This window comes from Salmo salar, chromosome ssa25, assembly GCF_905237065.1.
Source record: "Salmo salar chromosome ssa25, Ssal_v3.1, whole genome shotgun sequence".
Lineage (NCBI taxonomy): Eukaryota > Metazoa > Chordata > Actinopteri > Salmoniformes > Salmonidae > Salmo > Salmo salar.
Window position 1 is genome coordinate 37063356 of NC_059466.1, and position 19886 is coordinate 37083241.

A 19886-nucleotide genomic window follows, 5' to 3' on the forward strand; every position below is an offset into this window, starting at 1 on the left:
GGAGAATTTTTTTTCATCCATTTTAGAATAAGGCTGTAACCTAACAAGATGTGATAAATGTGGAAAAAGTCAAGGGGTCTGAATACTTTTCGAAGGCACTGCTTCCAAATAATGTTACTACACAGATCAGACACTTAACGTTAGCTAGCGAGCCAGCCAGCTAACATTAGCTAGCTAGCTAACAGTACACTTTAACTTGCAATGAAATGACTTTCTGACAAAATTAGAAATATATAATGTATGTAGCTAGCAAGACTCTCTTACCTGTATACATGGATGAATGCGTCTCCCTCTATTTCACGGATGCCATGGTTGCCCTTAGTTTGAAGATGTAATCCGTAGACAGGGATTTTATACAACAACCTTCTGTGTTCCTCTGCCCCCAGTGAGACGTCAGAACATGAAGGTGAGGATCAACGCTACAGGCGACACCATCGTGATGAAGTTTGTACGTCCCAACGCTGACACCAAGCTGGAGGGCTACATCCTGGGCTACGGAAGCAGCATGTTCTCTAAACAGTTCATCCAACTCCCAGAGAACGGACTGCCCTACGAGACCGAGATCGGTGAGGCGTTTGTGTGTGTTTGGTATGTAATGTATGATTGCATGATTATGCCCCATGAACTGTGGTAGATTGCTCTGGCACACGTGTTTTATCTTCACGTTCTAGTCATGGTTTGATTCTATGCATTCTGACAAAGGACAGATCTGTGCAGACTCACTTTGACTCATCCAACATCCATACAACACACATACCTAGACACATGTAGATGCTCGCACACACACACACACACACACACACACACACACAGAGAAAACACACACACACACACCTCACCCTCAAGCCTCCTTTTCAAGACAGCATGTCCTGTTCCTGTCTGGAATGTTCAGTCAGGTAACATATGAGAACACACACACTCAACGCTATGGAGCGATCCACTTCAGAGACATTCATTAGCAACCTTTCTTCTGCTAGCAGTGCTAAACCCTGAATCTCTCTTCCAGATGCCGAGCCCAAGTACCTGATTGCTGTCCAGCCCGTCCCAATTAACAATGTGAAGAAACAGTGCACAGGTACTGCACGTGCACCAACTCTGTGTTACCAGTAATGATTTGAAAGATTACATTGACTTTTTTCTTATTTATACCCACTGCTTTGAATTTGATGAGGTTGACCTTTGAACTCTGACCCCTGTGACTCCCCAGGCAAGGTGAACCTGGAGAAGCCACTGCACCTGGTGATTGGGTCCGTGACCCCCACCTCGGTGCTGCTGTCCTGGGGGACCTTCCTCAAGACGCCCTACGAGGTGGACATCATGAACGACTGCCTGGAGGACGGGTGAGTTAAAGTACACCAACATACATGTAAAGACGCACAAACATGTACGCTCAGAGTGAGCCAGTGAGGGGGTTACGGGTACACAGCTCATGTCCCAACCCGTCTACAAAGGTTCATGTTGTTCCCGTTCCAGTGCTGGTTCGTCATGCTGCTCTCTGTCCACAGAGACACAGGGCAGTAAGGGTACTCAGATGGGTCAAAAAGCACACAGTGGGTCCCACCACACTAAGGAGATTATTTTCACAGCTTGAGAAAAGCAGACGTATTTCACTCAAACTGACACTCACAGTATGTCATACACAACAGACAGCATTAGAAATGTGGTATAACTGCAACACATTGTTCCTCCAGGGAGGCAGTGGGGCGAGGGCACAGGTGTATGTAGTGGTGGAGTGATCCTCATCCTACACATCAACCAACTGTACCTCTTCCCCTCTTCTCTCTACTCAGCTTTGGAAAACCCATTGGAAAGCTTGACCTCAACCTGCTCTGCTCACAGCAAACTCTAAAGTCCCTACTAGCTTTTCAAACACTTGAATGTCGCACACGACCACGGCCTGCACAACACATCTCAAACAGGAAACTAGAACTTTCAGCTCTGCATTCACAGCTTAATAACAAGCCATTGTGTTACAAATGAGTCCCTAGAAACTGTGCCATCATGCTGTAGTATCCATGTTACTACACAATGTCTGACATTTCTATTAAATTATATGTTTGTTGACATAGTCACTACACAATACATGTTATAATACTACTGATGAAAATGTGTGATAATGAACAATGTTGTGTTCTATCTGTGTTGACCCAGGCACTACACAGTGCGTTACCGTGAGAGGAACAGGAAGTGGACTCAACAGACCTGCCCCTCCAGCGACATGGTCATCGATAACCTGAAGCCCAACACGGCCTACGAGTTTGGTGTCCGACCCAACAACGAGGAACGCAGCGGAGTGTGGAGCAAGCCAGTTATCCACAACACCAACATGGGTAGGTCAACTAAACACTTTGTCTCTTTCCTTCTATGGTGCATCGCTCAAATCATTCCCCCTTCAAACACATCCAAAAATGGATGCAGCACTGAGTCTGTCAGTATCTTACACATATCACCTGTTTTTATATACAGTTGAAGTTGGAAGTTTACATACACCTTAGCCAAATACATTTAAACTCAGTTTTTCACAATTCCTGACATTTAATCCTAGTAAAAATTCCCTGTCTTAGATCAGTTAGGATCACCACTTTATTTTAAGAATGTGAAATGTCAGAATAATAGTAGAGAGAATGATTTATTTCAGCTTTTATTTCTTTCATCACATTCCCAGTGGGTCAGTAGTTTACATACACTCAATTAGTATTTGGTAGCATTTCCTTTAAATTGTTTAACTTGGGTCAAACGTTTTGGGTAGCCTTCCACAAGCTTCCCACAATAAGTTGGTGAATTTTGGCCCATTCCTCCTGACAGAGCTGGTGTAACTGAGTCAGGTTTTGTAGGCCTCCTTGCTCGCACAAGCTTTTTCAGTTCTGCCCACAAATGTTCTATGGGATTGAGGTCAGGGCTTTGTGATGGCCACTCCAATACCTTGACTTTATTGTCCTTAAGCTGTTTTTCCACAACTTTGGAAGTATGCTTGGGGTCATTGTCCATTTGGAAGACCCATTTGCGACCAAGCTTTAATTTCTTGACTGATGTCTTGAGATGTTGCTTCAATATATCCACATAATTTTCCTGCCTCATGATGACATCTATTTTGTGAAGTGCACTAGTCCCTCCTGCAGCAAAGCACCCCCACAACATGATGCTGCCACCCCTGTGCTTCACGGTTGGGATGTGTTCTTTGGCTTGCAAGCCTCCCCCTTTTTCCTCCAAACATAACGATGGTCATTATGGCCAAACAGTTCTATTTTTGTTTCATCAGACCAGAGGACATTTCTCCAAAAAGTACGATCTTTGTCCCCATGTGCAGTTGCAAACCATAGTCTGGCTTTTTTATGCCGGTTTTGGAGCAGTGGCTTCTTCCTTGCTGAATGGCCTTTCAGGTTATGTCGATATAGAACTCGTTTTACTGTGGATATAGATACTTTTCTACCTGTTTCCTCCAGCATCTTCACAAGGTCCTTTGCTGTTGTTCTGGGATTGATTTGCACTTTTCGTACCAAAGTACGTTCATCTCTAGGAGACAGAACGCGTCTCCTTCCTGAGTGGTATGATGGCTGCATGGTCCCATGGTGTTTATACTTGCGTACTATTGTTTGTACAGATGAACGTGGTACCTTCAGGCATTTGGAAATTGCTCCCAAGGATGAACCAGACTTGTGGAAGTCTAGAATTTATTGTCTGATGTATTGGCTGATTCTCTTTTGATTTTCCCATGATGTCAAGCAAAGAGGCACTGAGTTTGAAGGTAGGCCTAGAAATACATCCACAGGTACACCTCCAATTGACTCAAATGATGTCAATTAGCCTATCAGAAGCTTCTAAAGCCATGACGTTTTTTTCTGGAATTTTCCAAGCTGTTTAAAGGCACAGTCAAATTAGTGTATGTAAACTTCTGACCCACTGGAATTGTGCTACAGTGAATTATAAGTGAAATAATCTGTCTGTAAACAATTGTTGGAAAAATTACTTGTGTCATGCACAAAGTAGATGTCCTAAGCGACTTGCCAAAACTATAGTTTGTTAACAAGAAATTTGTGGAGTGGTTGAATTACGAGTTTTAAGGACTCCAACCTAAGTGTATGTAAACTTCCGACTTCAACTGTATATATTCCTTGCGGTCCAGTACTAGTAACGTGTTATTAGTTCCAACTGTTCATTCTTTTTGTGTTGTGGTTGTGTTTTCAGAGAAGGCCATCCAGAAACCTTTCAGACCAAGGACCCCTCTGACGCCTGTGGTACGTCCTGCATGTATTACTCCTGCTAATGAATTTGCCCTGTGTCTGTGGTGAGTGTTCTGTACAACGTTGGTGATTTACCTTCGTAAGTCTGTAGTGTGCTCTAGTCTGTAGTGTGCTCTAGTCTGTAGTGTACTCTAGTCTGTAGTGTGCTCTAGTCTGTAGCGTGATCTAGTCTGTAGCGTGCTCTAGTCTGTAGCGTGCTCTAGTCTGTAGTGTGCTCTAGTCTGTAGTGTACTCTAGTCTGTAGTGTACTCTAGTCTGTAGTGTGATCTAGTCTGTAGTGTGATCTAGTCTGTAGTGTGCTCTAGTCTGTAGTGTACTCTAGTCTGTAGTGTACTCTAGTCTGTAGTGTACTCTAGTCTGTAGTGTGATCTAGTCTATAGTGTGATCTAGTCTGTAGTGTACTCTAGTCTGTAGTGTGCTCTAGTCTGTAGTGTACTCTAGTTTGTAGTGTGCTCTAGTCTGTAGTGTACTCTAGTCTGTAGTGTGCTCTAGTCTGTAGTGTACTCTAGTCTGTAGTGTGCTCTAGTCTGTAGTGTGATCTAGTCTGTAGTGTGCTCTAGTCTGTAGTGTGCTCTAGTCTGTAGTGTGCTCTAGTCTGTAGTGTGCTCTAGTCTGTAGTGTGCTCTAGTCTGTAGTGTGCTCTAGTCTGTAGTGTGCTCTAGTCTGTAGTGTACTCTAGTCTGTAGTGTGCTCTAGTCTGTAGTGTGCTCTAGTCTGTAGTGTGCTCTAGTCTGTTGTGTACTCTAGTCTGTAGTGTACTCTAGTCAGTAGTGTGCTCTAGTCTGTTGTGTACTCTAGTCTGTAGTGTGCTCTAGTCTGTAGTGTACTCTAGTCTGTAGTGTGCTCTAGTCTGTAGTGTGCTCTAGTCTGTAGTGTGCTCTAGTCTGTTGTGTGCTCTAGTCTGTAGTGTACTCTAGTCTGTAGTGTACTCTAGTCTGTAGTGTGCTCTAGTCAGTAGTGTGCTCTAGTCTGTTGTGTACTCTAGTCTGTAGTGTACTCTAGTCTGTAGTGTGCTCTAGTCTGTAGTGTACTCTAGTCTGTAGTGTACTCTAGTCTGTAGTGTACTCTAGTCTGTCTTTAGTAAGTCTACAGTGTAATATAAGGGATGCCTGGAGCTTCTTTCTTTCCGTCCTGCTCCTTAGTGGAAATAGCGAAACAAGTAGCTAGCCATAGCTGGCCAAGACCAGTAGAGAAGACCATAGCCAGCTAGCACATGTATTACTGAAGAGAGCAGAGGAGAGCAGAGAAGTGGACATGAGTGGTGAGGAAAGGAGAGGAGAGGAGAGGAGAGGAGAGGAGAGGAGAGGAGAGGAGAGGAGAGGAGAGGAGAGGAGAGGAGAGGAGAGGAGAGGAGAGGAGAGGAGAGGAGAGGAGAGGAGAGGAGAGGAGAGGAGGGAGAGGAGAGGAGAGGAAAGCCGAGCTGGTGGGAAACAAGTTTGGAAAGATGTGGAGGGGAGAAGAGAGTAGAGAAAAGAGAAGTGTTGGCCTTGAGATTCTGGCCGTGCTCGGTGACTGGACTGTGTGCCTCTGTCGTTTGTCCCCGGCCCCACTCTTATGCAGCTGCACAGCTGACCAGCATTAGCCTCAACCCTGGCACTTCATGAGGGAAAGTTGGAATAACCAGCTTCCCGCCGGAGAGATTACAGATAAGACACAGTGAAGAGGGCAAGGTGCCATGTAACAGAAAGAGAGAGTGAAGATACATGGATAGAGAATATGAGAGAGACATACACACCACACAGAGCCCCAGGACAGCAGCACAATTAGACCCAACCAAATCATGAGAAAACAAAAATATAATTACTTGACATTGGAAAGAATTAACAAAAAAACAGAGCAAACTAGAATGCTATTTGGCCCTAAACAGAGAGTACACAGTGGCAGAATGCCTGACCACTGTGACTGACCCAAACTTAAGGAAAGCTTTGACTATGTACAGACTCAGTGAGCATAGCCTTGCTATTGAGAAAAGCTGCCGTAGGCAGACCTGGCTCTCAAAAGAAGACAGGCTATGTGCACACTGCCCACAAAATGAGGTGGAAACTGAGCTGCACTTCCTAACCTTCTGCCCAATGTATGACCATATTAGAGACACATATTTCCCTCAGATTACACAAATCCACAAAGAATTTGAAAACAAACCCGATTTTGATAAACTCCCATATCTATTGGGTGAAATTCCACAGTGTGCCATCACAGCAGCAAGATTTGTGACCTGTTGCCACAAGAAAAGGTCAACCACTGAAGGATAAACACCATTGTAAATGCAACCCATATTTATGCTTATTTATTTTCCCTTTTGTACTTCGTTACACTGTATATATACATAATATGACATTTGTAATGTCTTTATTCTTTTGGAACTTCTGTGAGTGTAATGTTTACTGTTCATTTTTATAGTTTATTTCACTTTTCTATATTTTCTAACTCACTTGCATTGGCAATGTTAAGATATGTTTCCCATGCCAATAAAGCCCCTTGAATTGAAAATTGACAGACACTGACTGGATTGAGTGAAGTAAATAGGTGAAGTAGCTAGCTCTTCATCTTATCATTGTTGTGTCACATCCAATGACCATAGGCTACAGTATCATGGAGATCTCGCTGTCTCCACCCCTCCCCTCTCTCTCTGCCCCATCTTTCTTTCCCCCATCTCTCTCTTTCTTTCCCTCTCCTAACAGAAAACGGACAACGTGCCACTGTCCTTCTTCCCTCCTCGTCACGGTAAGCCAACAGACAGACATACACACAGACACTTACACACGCATGCACATACTGTACACATGCGCTCCTGGTTTGGTCAAACCCACTGACTCCTGGTTTTACACTGCGGCAAAGACTTAACAGGACATGATGATTTTTCACCCTCCCTTCCAAAACGTCTGTCCCACCACCTTACTGAACCCTGTTCTGAGGAACCAGCACTGGAAGAATTTAAACAGAACGTCTGAATTACGACTCTGCAGACAGGACCTCATCATCATTAATTCAATGTTATAGTCTCCTAATCTTCCTTCTGATAACCACAGGGTTTATCACAGGTGACCAGAGAAGATGACAGCCACTGTGTACCTGTCTACTGTACACACATGTCGCCTATCATGGTTATGACAATGTGATTAGCAAGATACATGCTTGCTAGGGCTGTCAATTATTTTTTTATCATCTTTGTGAAACAGGCCTACTGTACTTAACTCAGGCCATACAATCTGCACTGTAATAAACTGAACCCATACATACTGCACTGTATTACACTGAACCCATACATACTGCACTATATTAGACTGAACCCATACATACTGCACTGTATTACACTGAACCCATACAATCTGCACTGTAATAAACTGAGCCCATACATACTGCACTGTATTACACTGAACCCATACAACCTGCACTGTAATACACTGAGCCCATACATACTGCACTGTATTACACTGAACCCATACAATCTGCACTGTAATAAACTGAGCCCATACATACTGCACTGTATTAAACTGAGCCCATACATACTGCACTGTAATACACTGAGCCCATACATACTGCACTGTATTACACTGAACCCATTCAACCTGCACTGTAATAAACTGAGCCCATACATACTGCACTGTATTAAACTGAGCCCATACATACTGCACTGTAATACACTGAGCCCATACATACTGCACTGTATTACACTGAACCCATTCAACCTGCACTGTAATAAACTGAGCCCATACATACTGCACTGTATTACACTGAACCCATACAACCTGCACTGTATTACAATGAACTCATACATACTGCACTGTAATAAACTGAGCCCATACATACTGCACTGTATTACACTGAACCCATACAACCTGCACTGTATTACAATGAACTCATACATACTGCACTGTAATAAACTGAGCCCATACATACTGCACTGTATTACACTGAACCCATACAACCTGCACTGTATTACAATGAACTCATACATACTGCATTGAAATAAACTGAGCCCATACATACTGCACTGTATTACACTGAACCCATACATACTGCACTGTATTACAATGAACTCATACATACTGCACTGTATTACACTGAACCCATACAACCTGCACTGTATTACAATGAACTCATACATACTGCACTGTAATAAACTGAACCCATACATACTGCACTGTATTACACTGAACCCATACAACCTGCACTGTATTACACTGAACCCATACAACCTGCACTGTATTACAATGAACTCATACATACTGCACTGTATTACACTGAACCCATACAACCTGCACTGTATTACACTGAACCCATACAACCTGCACTGTATTACACTGAACCCATACAACCTGCACTGTATTACAATGAACTCATACATACTGCACTGTATTACACTGAACCCATACAACCTGCACTGTATTACACTGAACCCATACAATCTGCACTGTAATAAACTGAGCCCATACATACTGCACTGTATTACACTGAACCCATGCAACCTGCACTGTATTACAATGAACTCATACATACTGCACTGTAATACACTGAACCCATACAATCTGCACTGTAATAAACTGAGCCCATACATACTGCACTGTATTACAATGAACTCATACATACTGCACTGTAATACACTGAACCCATACACAATGCACTGTATTACAATGAACTCATACATACTGCACTGTAATACACTGAACCCATACAACCTGCACTGTATTACAATGAACTCATACATACTGCACTGTAATACACTGAACCCATACAACCTGCACTGTATTACAATGAACTCATACATACTGCACTGTAATACACTGAACCCATACAACCTGCACTGTATTACAATGAACTCATACATACTGCACTGTATTACACTGAACCCATACAACCTGCACTGTATTACAATGAACTCATACATACTGCACTGTATTACACTGAACCCATACAACCTGCACTGTATTACAATGAACTCATACATACTGCACTGTAATACACTGAACCCATACAACCTGCACTGTATTACAATGAACTCATACATACTGCACTGTAATACACTGAACCCATACAACCTGCACTGTATTACAATGAACTCATACATACTGCACTGTAATACACTGAACCCATACAACCTGCACTGTATTACAATGAACTCATACATACTGCACTGTAATACACTGAACCCATACATACTGCACTGTAATACACTGAACCCATACACAATGCACTGTAATACATTGAGGCCATACATACTGCACTGTAATAAACTGAGCCCACACATACTGCACTGTATTACACTGAACCCATACAACCTGCACTGTATTACAATGAACTCATACATACTGCACTGTAATACACTGAACCCATACATACTGCACTGTACTACACTGAACCCATACACAATGCACTGTAATACATTGAGGCCATACATACTGCACTGTAATACACTGAATCCATTCAACCTGCACTGTATTACACTGAACCCATACATACTGCACTGTAATACACTGAACCCATACAACTGGCACTGTAATACACTGAACCCATACAACCTGCACTGTACTACACTGAACCCATACATAGTGCACTGTAATACACTGAACCCATTCAACCTGCACTGTAATACACTGAACCCATACATACTGCACTGTAATACACTGAGCCCATACAACCTGCACTGTAATACACTGAGCCCATACAACCTGCACTGTAATACACTGAGCCCATACAACCTGCACTGTAATACACTGAAACCATACAATCTGCACTGTAATACACTGAGCCCATACATACTGCACTGTAATACACTGAGCCCATACATACTGCACTGTAATACACTGAACCCATACATTCTGCACTGTAATACACTGAACCCGTACTGCACGGTAATACACTGAATTCATACATACTGCACAGTAATACACTGAACATAGCCAATACATTGGGAATGTAATTGCCACTCACAGCATCCACACTGGGAAACTCCAGGCTGGCAAAGTGATGATAGCTGTTGATGTTTGTCCCCTCCTTCTGTTTAGCTGTCCATAACAGGAGCCAGGGCAGAACCCTCTTCAAGACCCCTATGGCTCCAAGGACCACCTTCGGTAATGAGCCATGCAACTATGTCCTATGCTCTTTCCTTCTTGACCTTATTCCATCTTGACCTTATTCTTCTTGACCTTATTCTTTCTTAACCTTGTAGTCTTTTTCAATCTTACACTTTTAATTTCTCTTTCTTTTCCTCAGGAAGCGTTGACACCATTTCACAGTTTATATCCTGTAGTAGGACATCACGTTTCACTCCACAGATTTTGTGTTGTTCTTAAAGTTTGTTATGTTCCTCAGCCCCAACCTCGACCAATAGACAGCGCTTCCTGTCCACTCCAAGACCCACAATGCCTCTGGTGCAGAACGAGCCAACCGGTAAACAAACAGACACTTTACTCCCAATCGAGACAGGACGGCTTAACTGTCAGTCAGCTTGGCTGCAGCCAGTGAAAGGCTGGGTGGGTGGGTGCTATTTCAGAGGCATCTTCTTTTATGATTGGCTGCATGAGTAAGATTGGCATGCACTAAGTATAGAAGTAGAAAGCCCCTCATCCGGATCTCAGGAGAAGATGGCTGAAAGTTCAAATACTGACTCAGACAATTGGTCCCCATGGAGGAGGTAGGTTGCCACGGCAGCATGGCCTAGCCTAGTTGTTGGTTGGTCCAGGTGAGAACGACCCTTGAACTTTTGAGCATATTGCATAAGCGTTGCTTGTTCACTCAATATGTTTCTCATCAGTCACGTCCCACAAACAAGTCAATCGTCTTTCTCTTTCTTCCTCAATCTTTGTCTCATTTCGTTGCTGTCTGTCCAAACATCCATCAGCATCTTGTACCATATGTAACCCACATTCATTCATCTGTTGATTTCAATACTTTTAAAAGATTCTACACACAACTGTTCATTTAGAATCATTATTTTAACTCATGGTGCTTTGCTTTCAGCCAGCGTTGAAGGTGTTCAGTCCAGTCTGCATGATAAAGTAGAACATTACAGTCTAGAATGTGTTCAGTCCAGGCTGAATGATAAATGTGCATATTACAGTCTAGAAGGTGTTCAGTCCAGTTTGCGTTATAAAGTAGAACATTACAGTTTAGAAGGTATTCAGTCCAGTCTGCATGATGAAATAGAATATTACAGTCTAGAATGTGTTCAGTCCAGGCTGAATGATAAATGTGCATATTACAGTCTAGAAGGTGTTCAGTCCAGTTTGCGTTATAAAGTAGAACATTACAGTTTAGAAGGTATTCAGTCCAGTCTGCATGATGAAATAGAATATTACAGTCTAGGTGTTCAGTCCAGTCTGCGTGATAAAGTAGCATATCACAGTCTAGAAAGTGTTCAGTCCAGTCTGCGTGATAAAGTAGCATATCACAGTCTAGACGGTGTTCTGTCCAGTCTGTATGATAAAGTAGGATTTTGCAGTCTAGGAGGTGTTCAGTCCAGTCTGCATGGTAAAGTACTAAGTTACAGTCTAGGAGGTGTTCAGTCCAGTCTGCATGGTAAAGTAGTAAGTTACAGTCTAGGAGGTGTTCAGTCCAGTCTGCATGGTAATGTGTCATGCTACAAAATGACTCCACTTTCTTCCCAACAGAAGCAGAGCCTCACAGATCTATCATAAAATGTCCTTGTTTCTCATAGTGTACTCTTTTTATTTGTATTTTTTAAATATATTTTTTAATGTAACCTTTCATTTAACTAGGCAAGTCAGCTATTAACAAATTCTTATTTACAATGACGGCCTACCCCGACCAAGCCCTAACCCGGACGATGCTGGGCCAACTGTGCGCCGCCCTATGGGACTCCCAATCACGGCTGGTTGTGAAACAGCCTGGAATGATACATACAGTACTCTGACTGTATGTCCCTTCTATCCTTTCTTTATTCACATCTTTCTATCGTTTCTGTTATCCCTCTTGAACAAGTGTTAGCAAAACATTCATCCCTGAAGTACTTTTCTATATATTTTAGACAGCAGTTCTGAAAATAGCACTCATGAGCCAAAAGTTGTCCCAGAAAATGGCCTACTACGTCACATATGTGTAGGCAGATATGTAGGCAGATATGTGCACCACGTCATTGCTCTCGCTATTGCAGTGTTCATATGCTAGTCGGAACTAGGGAACTCTGACATTTCTCACTTGCTGAACGTGGTACATGTATAACTACAACCAGTTAGCATGTCGAAAATGTCAGAGTTTCCTCGTTCCGACTAGCACTTGAAATCGGCATCTCTCTCTCTCTCTCTCTCTCTCTCTCTCTCGCTGTATCTACTGAGCTGTTGGGCCAGCCCTGCATACCTCAATTGGTATTGCTGGGCAGGCCTCTTACTAGCTGTTACTCAAATTCAAAGGGCTGAAGATCATTGGCTAGAACTCGAATTGCTAGGGGGCTGGCCCACATGGTTGGAAATGTCAGGAAAATAGCACGGCACAGCTTAAAAAAAACAGTCACTTTCAAACTAGGGATTTCGTGGCTAATTGAGGTAAGACAGTAATTCTGCTCATATATTATGCATGTATGAACTACACATAGACACATCCAGCCCAAAGCGGGAAAAAAATGCTTTCTTAGTCGTCAAAGTACCGGAGCATGTCTTTAATAAACACATTACACTTATTGGAAATGTGCTGTTCCCTCATTACGTTTATTGCATAACTACACCACAACCAGCCCTCAAAAGCCCCTTCTACCTGGCCTTAACTGTGGTAGCATCAATATTACAATAGCGTATTGAGAAGTGACACAAAAACCCTGGAATGTCATGTTATCTACTCCTCTACAACATTCCAAATCCTTCTCTCTCTTCTCCCTCCCTCTCTCTCTCTCTCTCTCCATCTCCCTTTCTTTCTCTATTCCCTCTTTTCTCTCCCTCTGGGAGTCGAGGTAAAGTACCTGATTGGCTTAAACAATCAATTAGAGATGGTCATTAAAATCCTAACACTAGGTGATCAACCCTCACCCTGTTAAAACCTCATGGTTCACAGTCCTCCAAAAGCACACAGACAAATGCATTTTGGACAGCAGTCACTCAGAGTTGTCCTTGTTCTGATAGCCTGGTAGCTGCTTCTATGTGTAGTAACACGTTCTTTACACTGCAAACTGCTCCATATGTGCTCAGCTACTTTCAAATCCAACCCTCTGAATCAACCTCATGCCAGGTAAAGCTTTATATCTGTTATGTGCTGGTTGAGGTCCAGGATAAGCTCTCCCCAGCCCAAGTCGTAAACCCATATCAGCCTGGGTATCAGGGAGAATTGCTATCTATTCTCTATGGTTATTTTATTTTATCTGTCAATGGATTCTATAGTTTTTCTAAGCCATTTAAATATTAATTTTTTCCAGTGTCAAAGACCTGTCCTTGGTGTGCTGTCTGTTCTATAAATCTTATTTTTATGGCTTCAATGTTCTACTCTCATCTCTCACCCACTCCAGGACGAGCAGACCAGATCAGATCTGCCTCCTCTCCCTCCGTGGACATCACCCATTCCGCCCCCACCCTCCCCCGTGCCTCTCCCACCGTCCCCCGTGCCTCCCTAACCGTCCCCCGTGCTTCCCCCACCGTTCCCCTTGCCTCCCCCACCCTCCCTTTATCCTCCCCCACCCTCCCTCATGCCTCCCCCCAGCTCCTGCCCTCCCCCACCCTTCCCCTGGCCTCTCCCACGGCCCCTGCGCCTAACCCCCATCGTAACGAAGAGAGACACAGGGGACCGGCCCAGGGCAGGCTCCAACAGGCCAGACCCCAACAAGCCAGACCCCAACAAGCCAGACCCCAGCCTGAGCCTCAGGCCCAGCCCCAACAGGCCAGACCCCAACAGGCCAGACCCCAACAAGCCAGACCCCAGCCTGAGCCTCAGGCCCAGCCCCAACAGGCCAGACCCCAACAGGCCAGACCCCAACAAGCCAGACCCCAGCCTGAGCCTCAGGCCCAGCCCCAACAGGCCAGACCCCAACAGGCCAGACCCCAACAGGCCAGACCCCAGCCCGAGACTCAGTCCCAGCCCCAACAGGCCAGACCCCAACAGGCCAGACCCCAACAGACCAGACCCCAACAGGCCAGACCCCAACAGGTCCAGCCTCAGGCCCAGCCTCAGGCCCAACCTCAGGCCCAACCTCAGGCCCAACCTCAGGCCCAACCTCAGGCCCAACCTCAGGCCCAGCCCCAACAGGCCCAGCCCCAACAGGCCCAGCCCCAACAGGCCAGACCCCAACAGGCCAGACCCCAGCCAGAGCCTCAGGCCCAGCCCCAACAGCCTGCTAAGGTCACCCAGAACCTTCAGACCCCCACTGGTAAAGACCCTGCTCTCTCCACTCAGACTGTAACAGAGAAATAGAAACATTTATAATGGATCATTGAGTCCAAACGTCTAATCCTCTAATAAAAAATAAAGTTCTCTCTCACACAGCTCCCAGCCAATATCAGGTGGGACAACCTCTGCCAAGACCCGCCCTCGCCACTGAGAGGGCCAATAGTAATACTCAGGGTAACGATGACACCATTTTGTCCTATCACCATCTCTGTTGTCATCCAACCTCATGAACCCAAAGCTCTCATTGGTCATGTCTGCTCTCCATCAGTAAATTATTGGATGACCTCATAGCTTACCCATAATACTATTTTCATCAGTCCGCACACTGTTACTATTGGTTGAAGCTGTCTGTGTTGCACTCTGAACCCTTTCTCCCTCCTACCATCCCATTACAACAAACTGTACACCTGTACCCCTGCATCTCTCCATCACCCTTGCCCATCCATCTCATCCTTACTCCACCACACTCACCCCATTCCTGATCATTCTAGGCACTGGATAGTTTGGTCTCACTGGCATTAAATCATCCATCTTTCATTGAAAAGAAAAGAAGGGCAGTTCAACCAAAGTTTTGTTTCGTATCTCTATCCATTCTTTTCACTTCACTCTTCCTTTCCTTGTCTGCATCTTTCATTCATCCATCTATCCACTCACTCATTCTTTTGTTTTTCCATCCAGGGCTCCTACCATCTCACCTGAATGACCTTTGAACCTTGTCTCCATGGGATCGGACCCCTTATCTCTCTAATCCCTCTTACTGCCCCTCTCTATGTTCATATAGGTACCGGCTTCCTGAGACCTTTGACCCCCACCAAGCCTCGCTCTCCTATAGGCTCTGCCATTGCCACGGCAGCCAGGAACACGACGTTGCCTCATGATCGCGTATCTCTCTACACCACCCCTAACGGCATCAGACCTCTCTCTCTACCCAGGAACAAAAACACCACCTCCCCCCTCACCTCCGTCACGCGTGAGGGTAACGGAGCAATGTTTTCCTCTTCCTCCTCCTTATCTTCCTTCCTCTGTCCTCACCACTAGCTCAGGTCTCACCTTCTCTTTCTCTCTCGCTCTCTCTCTCTCCTCTCACAAATCGATATGGGTGTCATGTGGTCTTGGTTCACAGTGTGGGTCAGAGAATGTGTAGGCTTAATAATTTCTGCCAATGTTTTTGGAGAGAGAGAGAGAGAGAGAGAGAGAGAGAGAGAGAGAGAGAGAGAGAGAGAGAGAGAGAGAGAGAGAGAGAGAGAGAGAGAGAGAGAGAGAGAGAGAGAGAGAGAGAGAGAGAGAGAGAGAGAGAGAGAGATACATCTGTGGAACACAGGCCAACTGGTTTTAAATCACTCCAAACACCAGACTGATCTGACCATTTACTTTTAAGCGACAGTGTTTTGAGATGAGATTATGTTATCCACTTTTAGTCTTGTTGTTGTTGTCCTCTCGTGTGTTCCTAGCATGCCTTTAGCGTGTTTTCTGCATTTTCAGACATGCTTAATTTAATGAGCCCTCTTCTCCCTCCAACAGCTGACGGGGAGCACCACAAGGGTCTTGCTATTCCCAAACCTGCAGTCTGGTCCGGAAACCGACTGGGTAAAAACAGAGATGATCGTTACCTCTCACTGTGTCTCTCACCCACTAACCCATCTCCCCCGAGATACGCCATTTTGTTTTATGTTCCCCGCAGCAAGCCCTCCGTGCGCTTAAGCCACAACAACTTTTCCCTGTCCTAAGATTGGCAAGCTTGTCTGTTTGTCCGCGTGACTGTCCGTTCTTATTGGGCATCCTGTCCATTTGCCTGTTGTGCCTGTTATTGTTGATGTGGGTCTGAATCTGCTGGTGTGTTTGTCCACGTTTTGACTGTCAATATGACTGAGACTAAAGAAGAATCCTCCCCTCTGGTCGTATCACTACAGTCTGATCCTAGACCTGTTGTTCAGGTCATAAAAGACTGAATCTTACAGTAACTTTATTTCTGGGAGCATGGTTAGAATTTTCACACAAATCTCCCATTGACGTCAATGCATGATTTGCTCGGAAATGTGTTACATCTCAAGCCAAAAAATGACCACAGTCATGGATGTCCACACCTACATTTCACTATAACCAGTTGTTGGCCTCAGTTTCTGCTTCAGTCTCAGCCGGTGTGTGTGTTTCTGGGAAACTGGCAGAGTTTCAGAGGTCATCAAGGAGCCCTAGGGCTTGCAGGAAGCAGCTCTACAGAATTAAAAACACACTTTGTCTACAAAAACCAATCTGAAATACCAATGAAATAGTATTACATTTTGAATGTCCCTACAGCAACGTTATTGCAATATTTGCACTTTTTGGTTTGTAATGAACTGCAAAAGTAAATCATTGATGTAGTTGTGAATTATGATGTGTCTAAACGGTAAGTCAGTGGTGTCTGTCTGTCTGTCTGTCTGTCTGTCTGTCTGTCTGTCTGTCTGTCTGTCTGTCTGTCTGTCGTGTCTGTCTGTCTGTCTGTCAGTGGTGTCTGTCTGTCTGTCAGTGGTGTCTGTCTGTCTTGGGCTTATCCGTCTCCTATTTCTATGGTCCTGAAGCATGTGTTTCTCAGGGTGAATTCCACACTGGATGGAGTGCTCATATCTGTGTTCTGTACCTCAATGTCTTGCACATCTCATGTTTGATTTGATGTTGTTCAACTGTGAATGTGGTCTATATAGTTTATATAGGCCTTACATTGTTTTGAGCCCTCTACTTTGAGAGTGGATAGTGACCTTGAGTTTCTCCAGTATACAGTGCATTCGGAAAATATTCAGACCCCTTGACTTTTTCCACATTTTGTTACGTTACAGCCTTATTCTAAAATTGTTCAATTGTATTATTCCCTCATTAATCTACACACAATACCCCATAATGACAAAGCAAAAACTTGTTTTTAGACATTTTTGCAAATCTATAGAAAAAAAATATTACATTTACATAAGTATTCAGGCACTTTGCTCAGTACTTTGTTGAAGCATTTTTGGAAGCGATTACAGCCTTGGGTCTTCTTGGGTGTGACGCGACAAGCTTGACACACCTGTATTTGGGGAGTTTCTCCCATTCTTCTCTACAGGTCTTATTGGGGAGCGTTGCTGCACAGCTATTTTCAGTTCTCTCCAGAGATGTACCGACTTGGTTCAAGTCCAGGGTCTCGCTGGGCAACTCAAGGACATTCAGAGACTTGTCCCGAAGCCACTCCTGCGTTGTCTTGGCTGTGTGCTTAGGGTTGTTGTCCTGTTGGAAGGTAAACCTTCGCCCCAGTCTGAGGCCGTGAACGCTCTGAACCAGGTTTTCATCAAGAATCTTTCTGTACTTTGCTCTATTCATCTTTGCCTCGATCCTGACCATTCTCCCAGTCCCTGCCACAGGGATGATGCCAGGTTTCTTCCAGATGTGACGCTTGGCATTCAGGCCAAAGAGTTCGATCTTGGATTCATCAGATCATAGAATCTAGTTTTAATGGTTTGAGAGTCCTTTAGGTGCCTTTTGGCAAACTCCAAGTGGGCTGTCATGTGCCTTTTACAGAGTTGTGGATTCTGTCTGGCCACTCTACCATAAAGGCCTGATTGGTGGATTGCTGGATAGATGTTTGTCCTTCTGGAAGGTTCTCCTTTGTTTTGGTAGCCTTCCCCAGATCTGTGCCTCGACACAATCCTGTCTCAGAGCTCTATGAACAATTACCTCCACCTCATGGCTTGGTTTTTGCTCTGACATGCACTGTCAACTGTGGGGACCTCATGTAGACAGGTGTGTGCCTTTTCAAATCATGTACAATAAAATTTACCACAGGTGGACTACAATCAAATTGTAGAAACTTCTCAAGGATGCTCAATGGAAACAGGATGTACCTGAGTTCAATTTCGAGTCTCACAGCAAAGGGTCTGAATACTTATGTAAATAAGGTATTTCATTTTCTTTATTTTTATAAATTTGCACAAATGTCAAAAAAACTGTTTTTACTTAGTCAGTATGGGGTATTGTGTGTAGATTGATGAGGAATAAAAATATCTAATCCATTTTAGAATAAGGTCGTAACATCACAAAATGTTGAAAAAGGAGAGAGGTCTGAATGCTTTCCGGTTGCACTGTATGTTGCTACAAGCATAACAGTAATTTTGTAAATCAGTGGAAAATATTTTCTCAGGGAATATTGTTCTGGGCAAACCTAATGCACAGTGTTTTTCACTGTCTTGCCAGAGGATTCTGACAGAAACCAGCACACACAACAATCTACTGCTGGTAAAGCTCACACTTCAAAACAGTGTGTGTGTGTGTGTGTGTGTGTGTGTGTGTGTGTGTGTGTGTGTGTGTGTGTGTGTGTGTGTGTGTGTGTGTGTGTGTGTGTGTGTGTGTGTGTGTGTGTGTTTAAGTGCGTGGGAGCATGTGTGTGTCTGTCACTGCTGTTGTAAAACAGTGCAGCGGTTAGGTGTTTGTCACCCAAAGAGACCAGTGAGTGTTTTGTGGGCTGTTGTGAATAATCTGGTTCTCCCATAGCCAGCTGCAGGGTTCAGGATGATAAACAGAGCTTCCTCATGACGTCACACCTTACGTTCCCATAACGCTGATCCCCATCACCCAATGAGCAGTCAACAAAAGTTGTAGATTTTATTTTTTGGGAAAAAAGCATTTAAGGAGCCACAAGGTTTTACACACAGCCACATTTTCTTTGGCTGAAAGCGACACACATTGTGGCTCTCCAAGACTTTCCCACGCTTGGCTTCAAGTTCTACTTATCCTTGTCTGGTCTTCGTAGCCCCATTGAGGTCGGAGCTCTCGAGATAAGAGTGGGCCAACTGGAAATGACATGATGTGACATGGGGCCCCCTGGGCTGCACACTGGGTGGTCAGAGCTATAGACATAGGCTACAGTGAATAGAATGAACCAGTCTCCCAAGCATTCAAAGAACTGCCACAATCACGCTCAGATAGTGTCTACCACATCAAAGTCAACAGTATGGAGAGATGACGTATGTCCAGTAAGTGCATTTACTCAATGAGACCTGAACTAGGGTTGCAAACCCTCTCAGTTTGGCCAGGAGTAAAGATAATCAAGGAGAATATCCTGAACTGGATTGCTTAATAGTAGATCTGAGTTCAGTCTGAGTGGCCTGTTCTGAGTTTGATACTCCAGAGTCTTCATCACAGAGCTTTGCCACTAAAATCAGTCCACAGCCTGCTAAAGCTCCAACAGACTTTAAAAGAACATAATTTAGCGGGAGTTTGAACTGGCGTCCGCCTTATTCCCTGGGTTGTGTTTAGTTTGATCCTATTCGTAGTTTCTGGAATAGGAACAATACAGGGATTGTGAAGAATTTT

General features: G+C 44.2%; 1 protein-coding gene across 4 annotated transcripts in view; it reads left to right on the top strand.

Moving 5' to 3' along the window:
- The window catches only part of LOC106586705 (target of Nesh-SH3), a 48458-nt gene that overhangs the window by 8917 nt on the left and 19655 nt on the right, over nt 1-19886 (top strand). Inside the window, exons 2-13 of one of the 4 annotated variants that reach the window (XM_045707492.1) lie at nt 387-566; nt 1007-1075; nt 1208-1340; nt 2152-2330; nt 4186-4235; nt 6923-6965; nt 10247-10312; nt 10554-10631; nt 13693-14547; nt 14649-14741; nt 15349-15543; nt 16089-16154. In XM_045707492.1, the coding sequence (XP_045563448.1) occupies nt 387-566; nt 1007-1075; nt 1208-1340; nt 2152-2330; nt 4186-4235; nt 6923-6965; nt 10247-10312; nt 10554-10631; nt 13693-14547; nt 14649-14741; nt 15349-15543; nt 16089-16154 (2007 nt within the window). The remainder of the gene's footprint in view (nt 1-386; nt 567-1006; nt 1076-1207; nt 1341-2151; nt 2331-4185; nt 4236-6922; nt 6966-10246; nt 10313-10553; nt 10632-13692; nt 14548-14648; nt 14742-15348; nt 15544-16088; nt 16155-19886) is intronic. The other 3 variants (XM_045707493.1, XM_045707494.1, XM_014174254.2) reach the window with 3 other exon arrangements.